This window comes from Cryptotermes secundus, unplaced genomic scaffold, assembly GCF_002891405.2.
Source record: "Cryptotermes secundus unplaced genomic scaffold, Csec_1.0 scaffold423, whole genome shotgun sequence".
NCBI lineage: Eukaryota > Metazoa > Arthropoda > Insecta > Blattodea > Kalotermitidae > Cryptotermes > Cryptotermes secundus.
This window is the reverse complement of record NW_019731985.1, coordinates 1179543-1191138: the sequence shown is the minus strand read 5'-3', so window position 1 is coordinate 1191138 and position 11596 is coordinate 1179543. Positions and strand designations below refer to the sequence as shown.

Here is an 11596-nt window from a genome sequence, read left to right as displayed (position 1 = left end):
GTGACGTAGTGTGAGTGCGTTTTAGATTCTGCGTTTTTTATTTTCACATTACGTGCCCCCCCCCCGCACCTCATTTCTCTTTGCGGTTTACCCCTCCCCACGCCGCCACCCTAACGCTTCCCGTGGTCGTCTGCAGCGGATTTCTTTAGAATTCATTATTTTGCAATATTGTGTGAATTGCCTCCCCATGCTGTGGCACCCCTCAGCTTAAGCTGCTTTAAACCACAGCGGTAACTATATATACCACCTGCCTTAACGTTTAAAAAGGATGTGTGCATTCTGCACATGCACATTTTATTTGTGTTCCATGCGGTTCTCACAACAAACAAACGACTGTTCTCAATAGCATTAATAGGTTTAACCCCTGGGTGTGACGCCCTGTAGTCCGTTAGGAGGAACGTTCTGCCTCCACCTTCAGCATTTGAAGAGCAATTCGAGCAATCAGGCCCTGTGATCGCAGCTACATATTGGTTGCTTGGTTTGTGCTTCGATCCTGAAGATCGAAGCTGTACGGTCCTCCGAAACGTTGGTGAACTTCCACCGGGCTACAGACGTCACTTCCAGAAGAACACAGCTGTGTCCTTAGTCGCCTCCGCAAACGTCCGTCGAGGCGCTGTGTGTTTCCTGTGAGGTGCGAACTGGATTCTAATATATTGTTTACACGAATCTCGGGCGTCAGAGTGATCGTGCTAGCCTTAACAAAGGGGCCGTTGTGTAACTACTTTTGTTTATTCTTCACGTTTGGCAGCCGAACTCGCCCAGCACAAGTGGACGATTGTGTTCTGGAGGTCACAGTTCCAACCTGCGCACATATAATACTGACGCCATTGTGCGCAGTAGTCTCTGCCCCAAAGTCTCGTTTACTTCGATCGAGAAGCCATTTGGAGAGATCTGCAGGGTGTCGAGTTGGACTCGATAGGACCCCATTGTTGGCTCACTGTCGTGTGCTAAGGGAAAGGCCCTTTTGTAATTTCGGTGATGAACGTTTCGTTGTCTGCTGGTCAGGAAGCTGAAAGTCCCGCTGCTGTCCGTTCGTGACGCGTGGCCACAGCCCCGATTTCCTGTCCCCACACTTCGTATCGGTGTGTCCGTCCGCCCCAGACAAGTCGTGAAGTCCGTAAGGGTCAGGTTACAGTTCGCCACTTCGACGAAACTCGGAAGTTTCACTGCCGTGTTCTCTGACCTGAATCAGTTAAATCCAGTCATCATGTTTCCTTATACCTGTTAGGCGTGTAACATTACGGAACACACGCTAGACATCGCCCGTTGAGCCCCGTTCGTTTTCTTGTGGTTTTCCTCAGGCTCTCTGAAATCAGGCCGCCTTCCAAATTCTTCGCCGTCGTCTCAACTTGTCATCCGATGCTGTGTATTGCAAGCAGTCGATACGGTGTCCCCAATGCAGCGTTGTGCTGCCTCCCCCACCGCAAAGGAGGCGTCGAAATGAGCGCCGGGTGCTGTGAGGAGCAGTAAACCGATCAGATCCAGTTGCCAGTAAGAGGGATGATCCATTCGCTGCCCCCTTAATACTTTGTAGTGGCCCGAAGGCCCTCAAGCCCGGGCATTGTGCAGGATCCTGTGTCGCACTCGTTCGGCCTGTCAGCATGAGTCTCCCCCTCGTATGGTTCCGTAACGTCGCTTTTCGTGCAGGCTGTAATGACGTCGGTCGTGCCAGCTGTCACCGAGTGACCGCGGGGTTAATACAGCTTGACTTGCTCGTACATTGCCACGGATTCTTCAGTTTGTTTGTTTGTTTGTTTGTTTGTTTGTTTGACGTAGCACTTGTTCCTATTGATAAAGCAGACGTAATGCCTATCGCCACGTGGCTGTGACGCATCTCCCACACCAGAATTACGCACTGCTACCTCTTTACCGTGCGTGTAGTCTGATCTACTAGCATCGCCATGTATTCATAATCTTTCACTGCCCCTTCCCCCTGTTTTGCCTTTGTTTCTTACCCTGTCTCCCTTATCCATGGTTTTGCCCCTTTCGCAGAATTCATCTGTGTGGTCTCACTCCCGGTTGGATGTCAGGGCACTTTGGTCTGTCACGCGCCCCTGACTGGTCAACTGCTCACGCAGTTGAACCCACACACATCTGGTTCCCGTTCCGAGCTATAGACGTGCTACTTCAGCCTTCCTAATTGTCAGTAATCCCAAAATGGCGGCAAGCGCAATTTTGTGACATGCAAGTGACGCTGTTACCCCTTTATGTGGCGTAAGATATTTGAAAATATGCAACTTTTTAATGTTATATTTTTATGTGTAAAGTGAAGTCTTTGTGTATGGGAGATCCGATGTTAAGTCCAGTTTGCTCTTTTCGCGTTACTGAAATCTGACCCCCCCCAGCCTTAATTATAACCTTGAAGTACTCGTTAATTGTACTTTTTCGATTGAATATGACCTTGGCACTGCAGTTAATTCTGCGTCTTTGTTATGGGCGCATGTTCTGGGCGGCCGTCGTGACGGGGTCCCATTATCTGGAGACGCCAGAATAAGCCATATACATCCATCCCTGTGTAGTTTATATATATTTTTTTTTAACTCCAATAATTATACAATCTATCCATTAAGTGTGGATAATAAGTACATTTTGTGGTTTACATATAGAAAAGGAAAGAGAACTTGTCGTGGTGAGCATGTTCCAATGAACATGCTCAATACTTATTTTAACTGCTTAGTGATATGCAGTTAAGTGTTGAATTATTCAAATCTGGTGGGTAAATCTGATGGTTTAAATCTGTTTAACCTCCTGATTTCTCCTTCGTCGTCGAGCAGTTTTTGTGCCAAGTCGTTCGGATGGGCCTGGAGTCTGATTTTATACTTTTTGCTGTTTTTTTTTTATTTCCTCTCGTACTGTTGGTACATCTAGGTCCTTGTGTAGTACCGTGTTCGGCACATACCACGGTGCGTTAACTATTATTCGTAATACTTTGCTTTGAAATCGTTGGAGAATTTCTATGTTTGAGTTACTGGCTGATCCCCATAATGGTATCCCGTACGTCCATATCGGTTTGAGCATGGTTTTGTACAGTAAGATCTTGTTTTCTGTCGATAGCTCCGACTGCCTTCCCAGCATCCAATACATCTGTCGGAATTTTATTCCGAGTTGTTTTCTTTTGGTGTGAATGTGTTTTTGCCATGTCAGTCGTTTATCCAGGTGTATACCAAGGTATTTGGCGTCTTCTGCTTGTGGTATCTGAGAGTGATTTAACGTTACTGGAGGACAGGTAGTGCGTTTCATGGTAAACGTTACATTCGTAGACTTATTTTCATTTGCCTTCATACGCCACTTTTTCAGCCAGTGTTGAATTTTATTTAGGTGGTCTTGTAAGTTCCTGGAGTGTAGTTTATATAAAACATGTTTTGTTTTCTGCGAATGGCGACCACGCGAAGACACTGGTCGTGTGAACTCGTACGTAGGTCCCACTTTTGCGGGACACAGATTGGACCCAGTGCTATGTAAATTTGCCTCTGCAGATGGGGAACTTCTACCTATCTATGTAGGTTTGTAGCTTTGGCTCTCGCAAAGGACACGAAGACCTCGAAACCGCTCCAATAACGTAACGTCTTTTGACGTAAAGGAGAGTGAGGAAAGGAGGGGGAAATTAAGGGCGATAAAAGTATATACTAAACGGATAGAGTCTTCGCGTTGAATTTCCAAAGGCTTTTAGTATAATGCTGATACTGTAATGATGCAAATTTCAGGCCGCGGGTCCTATTATGAACTCCCGCTTGTATGGACAGCAGAATGTGGCATACTGAGGTCATGTTTTAAGCACCTGTTTTTGTCAAGAGATGGCTCTGATTTATCTCCCCCCCCCCCACACACACAAAATAACTGCGATGCAGTTGCTGTATATGGCAGTTAGCTGTTTCCTGCACCAGCATATTTGAAGGAATTTGGGTAAGGAAAAGGAAAGCTGTCCCTATAACAGGCCGTGGAGGCCCGTGGGGTCACGATGCGTCGAGACTCCCATGTGTTCTACACAGTCGACTCGTAGACGGAGCTGAGGTGCTGTTCGAATCCTCGTTGAAGTCCCTTTTTTCTTTCTTTCTTTCTTTCTTTCTTTCTTTCTTTCTTTCTTTCTTTCTTTCTTCTTCTTCTTCTTCTTCTTCTAAGTTTATCGAGGATGAGATCGACAGAATTTAGAGGGGCAGTTTCCAGTGGCCGTCTCTTGATTGCAATACGAATTTTCGGGCCAATAAATATATTTTGATATCTTAAATATCCCCCCCTTTTTTTTCTTTCTGGTTCACAAACATGCTTGTCGCACCAGCTGAATGCATGTGGCGGCTTCACGAGAAGGGCTCAGCTCCGTTCGGTTAGTTACCAATTTTTTCAAGTTCAGAATGGCTACAAGTGTGTTAAGAACGCCGGTGGCCTGAATGTCATTCGGGGGTCATGGGAAGGCTCACCGCTCTGTGCAGAAATGTTGGCCCAAGTAAAATGCCCAAACGAAACTTTGAAGAAAATCTCAAGGAGCCATTGCCAATATTTATTGTTCTGTGATTAATTTCTTAATCTGAGTCTTTTTAAAACTTTAGCTACTGTTTGTAGGAGCAGAGATAGCGTAGTTGGTATGGCGACTGGCTACGGGCTGGACGACCGAAAGGTCGGAGTTAGAGTCCCGATAGGGTCAAATATTTTCACTTCTCCACGTCTTTCAGACCGGCTCTGGGGTCCACTCAACCTCCTATACAATGGGTACCGGGGGCTCTTTCCGGGGATAAAGCGGCCGGTGCGTGAGACTGACCACATCAAACTAGTGCCAAGGTCAAGAAAATGTGGATCTATACATCCACTTCTCCATACGTCTTCATGGCGTAGTGCTTAATTAGTTAAGCACAGGACGACTTTTTTTTCTTGGCACTACAGCCCCAGTGAGCCTAGGTCTACCTCCATGAACTTCTCCGTTCACTTCGGTTTTTCTAGATCTCATATATTCGGTAGGACTCCTTGAGCGGGTGATCAGCTCGTCGCAAGGCCTCTACCTGTATACAAACACAGAAAACGCACACACACACACACAAACACACAAACTAAACATCCATGCCATGAGTGGTATTCGAACCTACGATCCCGGTTTCCAAGCGAGCGCTCGGCTACCGTGACCGGCCCGGGGACGACTTTACCTCTTACCTTACTGTATGTATATGTTGTGATATTGACGAGGCAAGGAACCGTATCCCTGGCGAAGACCAGGTACTTATATGTGTGAAGTCACGTGATAGCATTTCCGCATGGGCCGTAAAGTTCGACAGAAATGCGCCCCCGCCCACCCGCTTCCTCCACCCCCTACCGGCAGGCTCTCGACACTTGCTGCGAGGGAAGTCCGTACAATATGCTCCCCCCAACATCGGCGTGTGTGTGTGTGTGTGTATATTGGGCCTTATATTTTTCATAGCGCGGAGTTGCTGTGGTAACATGACAACCGTTTCTAAGCACATGGCGTCATTTTCTTTATAAGATCATTGTTTGGAGCGAGAAAGTTATATTGTTGTTCTGTACCACTTTTATTGTCCGCCATCACAGAAGCTTCGCCTTCGTAGTATCTTCCTAGATCCCCCCCCTTTTTTATTTATGCGCAATTTGCGGTGTGCTGCTGTAAGTATATATTGGAGACGGAGAAATTGGCGGCCGCCATTGTGCACCGGCTGTGACGCACGGCGCCGTCTTATTCATCCACAAAATGGACGGCCGCCTCATTCTGTCTTTGGTCCCGCTTTACGATCTTGTAACATGTGCTGAAGTATATTGTAGCGTGTGACGTGATTGTTGTGGCGTTTCATTCCCGGCCGCACACTCGGCTTCTTGCGCCAGGGAGGATGCCTACATATTAAACAGTTCGCCTTTCAGGCGATGTTGCGTAGCCAGCGGTGGTATCGAAGCAAGGACTCGTGTCTGAATATGAATCTTCACATAAAGTCCGTAACCCCATTTGGGGTCGAGGGGCCAAAACGCCGTTCTTTGTACTCAGTTACACACTGAATTAATATGCATTTCACACGTGTTTCAGTATAGCTTTCCTACAGGAAAGCCAATTAATGAAACGTTTCTCTTGGCCACACGAAATAATTCAGCACATTTCTAATCAGTGACAAACACATGGATCTCTCCTAAAACTAACCGACTACACGGAGCTTTCTTGAGAAGCCGCCAGTCGCTTAGCCACTCAAGAATTCTCCTCAACATTTGATGGAAGCCGAAGATTCATTACCGTGTTCACAGGAGCCTTCCATTGGTTCCTATCCTGAGCCAGATGAATCCAGTTCATACCATGTAGGTCCTTGCTATGCAGCTTTCTCCCCGTGCGTGCTACATTCCGTTTCCATCCTTACTAAAAATGCGTATAATTGAAATGTATCGCGTTTTGAGCGTGCCGAGATATTCGTAGCAAAAGGAATTCAGCCAATGTGTGACGTGCGCTGTTAGCCTGGACGCGGTCTCTGTGCCCCTGCAGCAGACTCCATCAGTGTTGTCAGGCGCCTCCTCTGCCGATAAGGGCCGCGACTTTGCGAAATGTCACACAAACAGGCACTCCCCGATTTACACAGGCGCGGCTGGATACAGTGACAAGACGGTCGCGTGCAAGTAACCGCAGGCTCTCCCCTGTCTTGTACATTCTCCGGTGTTTAAGACGAACGCCCACTTGTCCTCCGGTCGGCGTTTGGTTTCCTGAGGAAACGACGCGTTCGAACGTGTTTTGTTTGCGACGGTAAATGGACGCGTCATATTCGAGCCAGGCCGTTATATACCACGTGTTGGCTTAAGTCATGCGAGAGAGCCGTAATGGCAGCGAGCGAGATTATACCTGCCCGCAACTTTGAGATTGTAGCGACTGTGGTTCCAGGCTGATGCCATCACCATGCTGTGTGCCTTCACCTGTCTTCATGAGCCCATCTCAGCTGCGTACTTCATACATCCCCCCATCAGTCCGTGTGTGTCTCCCTCCTATCGTTGCTAGGCAACGAATACACCCGTAGCAGTAAAATTGTTGGCGGCGTCGTTCTCTATGTGGCCCTTGTCGTATCAATGGAAAGTAGCCGATTAGTTCTTCCCATAACTTCTTGTTTTCAGTCTAAGTAGTTATAGGCATCTAGAGACGGGCCGTCTGCGGTTGGCGGAACATCGGTTGACAAGCACGGCCCGAAATAGACGCGATACCTGTTACACAGTATGGAAGGACAGACTCCGCGGGCCAGTGGGTAGGAGGACAGCCCCCCCTCGGGCCCAAAATATCCTGAGGACTTTCCGTGGTCTTACTAGATCGCTCCAGAAGAATTCTGGGGCTAGTACCTCAGACCAAGACCTCTGTTCTTCATCCTAGCATCGAACTCCGCGTGGCCCGAGCTGTTCACAGCAGTTCATCCGTAAAGGCGTCGCGCTGAGATGCAGATCAAGGTTTGGCCTCACGGTGGGAGTGCAGAGCAGCATAACGCGGCGTCCAGTTGGGATTAAAACGACTGGCGACTTGGAAACCGAATTTGCATTCATTTATAGCGCACGGGCGCGATGAAAGTTACCCTCACTGGTTCTGTTTGCTCTTGTCTTACTCCCGTGCAGTTCACGCTGTGTATCAGTTTATCTGAAACAGCTCCCAACTTGGCCCGAAAGTGTTGAGTACGTGCTGGCAACGCCTAGCTCGCGCTGCTTCCGAGTATGTACTGTTCGAATCTCCACTACAGAATCCACTGTCTGCGGCGATTATGTCACTTCCATCCCTGGTATCCCACGCCCGCAGCAGCAATTGCTTGTAGGGTGTGGAAGCTAGCGCCAAGCGCACAGCGATTTGGAGACTCTCAGACCCAGTAGAAACTGCGAAATCGTTCCTGTTTCCTCCTTTCTTGGTTCGAGAGCTCGGTGTCTTGCGTGACCTTCATGTCTTTCACCGTCCCGTTTCGTTCTGTTTGCAGCTCAGTACGCAGGAAAAAAAAAGTTTAAAGCGAAATAGTGTCAGGTTGTCTCTTTCTTATGCAGACCCCTGGAAACGGTTGGAGGCCCCGACGGGGCACAGCACGGCGGCACGACTGCGTGCGATCTGTATTTACAGCAGACGTTGATTTTATTTCGTTTTTAGCTTAATTTTTATCAAGTATTTGCAGTTTTAAATATCCAGCTGTGGTTGTTACGGCAAGGGTAGTAATAGTATTGGGGCCCCGTTGTCTTTGTTCTTCTGCACGGGGCTTTCCCCCTCCCCCTTAAATGTTTTTCGGCTTGTGTTCCGCTCGGGACTACGAAGATGAATTCTTTGTGCGTTGATGTTTCTTTGTTGCAGGCTGGCGTAATGAGAAACGGAGAAGTGAGAGGGACCCCCCCCCCCCACAACTCTTTCAAGTGCAATTTTTGTAGAAAGCTCATGGGAAATCACGAGGCTTTTGGGGTCATTCGCTGCTTGTGAGTTTCAGTCGTGGATACAGACGCCTTTCTTTGCAATACAGTCCCGCCTTAGGGGCCGTGTTTCAACCGCGCCCTCAGGCAGATAATATCTTGAACTGACACGTGAGAAATTTCCTTACCATCACTCCCAGTGAAGGTGGTGTAATTCTAGAGCAGTTTCATTCCAAGCAGTTCTGGGTTCGATTCTCGTTAATCGCATGCTTTCTGCGTGTATCCAAATGCTGATGGAACCGAGGAGGCCCGTAATTTTGTAAACCTCCAATCGAACTTCATGGGTTTATTAAAAGAAATATTGGCATATGAAGCATAACCAAATTAAAATATAGAAGTTTCATTGCACTGAATGTTGTACAGAATACATGTATAAACCCATGACATTGCGAAATAAACGGCTCTGAAGCATAACCAAATTAAAGTATAAAAGTTTCATTGCACTGAATGTTGTACAGAATACATGTATAAACCCGTGACATTGCGAAATAAACGGCTCTTGAGCAATGCTGATCATTGTTTGTGTTAAACCCGAAGTGAGTTCCCTCACGAATTCCGTTCCACAGTAACTCCAGGTTTTAGGTGTCAAGAAGACAACGCTTCATTCGAAGCGCAGAATTGCTGAGGGGGATAATAAAAATGGGAAGCACAATAGATCACTGTAGGTCGCGGTGCAAAGCCAAGAAGGCTCACCCCCTTATACATTCATTCAACTCAAGGTTTTAGGCGTGTGCAAAATGTCGGAAGTGATTTCCGATTGAACGGTGATGGTGGACATTTCCATGGGTTGGATGTTTTTTATGAGCAGAAACACGGTTGGAATTACTGGGTCTTTGGACTTTAACCATCGTCCGGTATTCTAGAAAGTAGAAAACAACGTTTCGAAAACTGGATCTGTTTCCGTCCTCAGGTGAGGGGGAGACGCCTACTCAGTTGAGTCGCTTAGAAAGTGCCAACCTCGACCAGTAGCGGTTGGTTTGTACGGGCAGAGAATGAACATGAAACCACAAGATGTATGCAGAAACCGAAAGGTAACATTAGATTTACGGCTGGCCACTCTGCATATAAACTTCCACATTGCATATCCCGTCAGGGCTCGTGACGTGAAATTGCGTCGTGCCGTCTGACGAAAAGTGGAAGAGGTGTGATTTAGAGGAAGCGCCCGATGTGAGCGTTGAGAACTGGAGTTAATTACATAATCAGGGAGCTTTATCGCCTTTCGCGTTATTATTAGGCGATTGATTGAATGAAGATGTGATGGACAAATACTTGTAGTACGCATAGGACACGTGCGTATTTGGTCTGAGCCGTAAGTGGAGTATAGGTGGGAGTTAACCTTCGCTGTGTGGACTGGATTTGATTCGGAGTAGAGCCCATTGTCGGGATGTTGTGATTACGGTGATGAACCTTTTGTGTTCCGAAAACTTTCCAGCTGACTGTGGCAAAATGTTTTACAGATCCCGGTGCGAAGTGCAATGGCACAGCTACCCTTTGCGGCGAGCTCCTCACTACCGATGAGGCGGCATGCCCGCCAGACTCCGTTCCCAGCGACCCGAGCGTGGCCGGGAGCCCGTGCGAGTGCGCGCCTGCGCGCTGCAGACAGCCCGTTTGCCGCTTCGGCTCTACCCGTGAACTGCGACGGACAGGCACGAAGCTTCCCGGAGATTGCTGTGACGTGTACGAGTGCGTGCTGCCCAAAGGTAACGTGTTACAGTTTCAAAATTGTTGGAGTGGAAAATGCAATGCCATACCATACCATACCATACCATGCTAACAGGGCCAACCTCAAATTATTAAAAACGAGTTTTGTGTAACTACAGGAAACCCCGTAAGTTCTGTACTCGAGTCTATATAAACAGTTCGTAGGAAAGTGCCATTGGATCAAACCCCTGTATAAAATGACACTGAATTCTTGTCAAAACTAATGACAACATATGCACACAAAACTTTCCTAGTTTACAAAGTAGAACAGAACAACGAATTTCCTGTCCTGACCATCGGTAGTTGTATGTTACAAGTAGGAGCAGAGGATGACATTGGGGTAGGTATCTGTAGTCAGTCCATTCCAAAAGAGGCAGTGCCACTTACTACATGTTGTTATTCCAGGTAACCAAGTTAAATAAAATAAGCATTGACCCTGTCTCCAAGACAGTGCTCAGCCGGTTAGTGCTGTTTGAGGAAACAGTCACCGTTTATTGTGAGAATCATACAGAAGACATAAGGCCATTGTGTGTGGGCAGAATGTAGTGTTTTGTAATGTTAATGCGGGTGCAACACGGTTACCACCATTCTTTAAAGTATGAAATAGCACAGAACCCATGACTTTGTAGTTGGTATTTTGTTTCAGATAAAAATTGCAGTGATGTCAGGTGTCCGGAGGAAGGGGTCGACTGCCCCTCTGATAGCTACCGTCTGCCGAATCACCGTGCCCCTGGGGACTGCTGCTCCCACCCGCAGGGCTGTGAATGTCTTCCAGGGCCATGCCCAGAGCCAGACTGTGTTGATGGCGAGCATGCCATAGTGGTACGTCAGGGCACCCAAAGGCCAGGCACCTGCTGTCCACTTTACAAGTGCATGGAGCATGGTAAGCAGTAGAAATTAAGCAGACTGTGTCTTCAGGGTTACGTTGTGTAGGCCCATCAAACTTCAGCACTATATACATGTACGTACATGGAGAGGGTCAGCCAAGGGCAAGTAGTGTCTTTCGTGCCTTCATCCCTTATCCCCCTTCTGCCATTTTATTTCTACAGCTTTCCTGTCCCCCTCCTTACCTCTCCTTTACATTAAAACAGTTTGTGTAAATATTAGTGCTTCTTCCATCTCTTTATGGCTCTCATTCTGACAGTTGTTCCGGTGTGTAGCGCTGTGCTTTGCAGTACAGTTGTTGAACATGAATATCCCAGTTAAAAGCTCAGCTGTGAATTATTTTGGCGGCAGAAACGTATCGTGACATCCAAATCCACTTGTCTCTTATGACCCCACAGATATTCATTATGCATGTGTGTAATGTGATATTTATTAATTGAAAACCAGCGTGGAGAGGGTTAAGTAAGTAATCGACAACTTGTCCGTATGGTAGGTTCCAATTCAGCAGGTTTCAGACTGAGGATCTCTGCTCTGCTGAACACAGAGGTTCATAGAATTTGCAGAGAAGTCTGGGCCTATGGACTGATTGTCAGATGGTTCAGACTTGTTCAGGATCTTGTCC

General features: G+C 47.3%; 1 protein-coding gene across 3 annotated transcripts in view; it reads left to right on the top strand.

Annotated features, from left to right (window-relative positions):
- The window catches only part of LOC111867418 (cysteine-rich motor neuron 1 protein), a 234117-nt gene that overhangs the window by 206028 nt on the left and 16493 nt on the right, over nt 1–11596 (top strand). For all 3 annotated transcript variants that reach the window (XM_023857264.2, XM_023857262.2, XM_023857265.2), the window contains 2 exons: nt 9846–10088; nt 10736–10972. In XM_023857264.2, coding sequence (XP_023713032.1) covers nt 9846–10088; nt 10736–10972 — 480 coding nt within the window. The remainder of the gene's footprint in view (nt 1–9845; nt 10089–10735; nt 10973–11596) is intronic.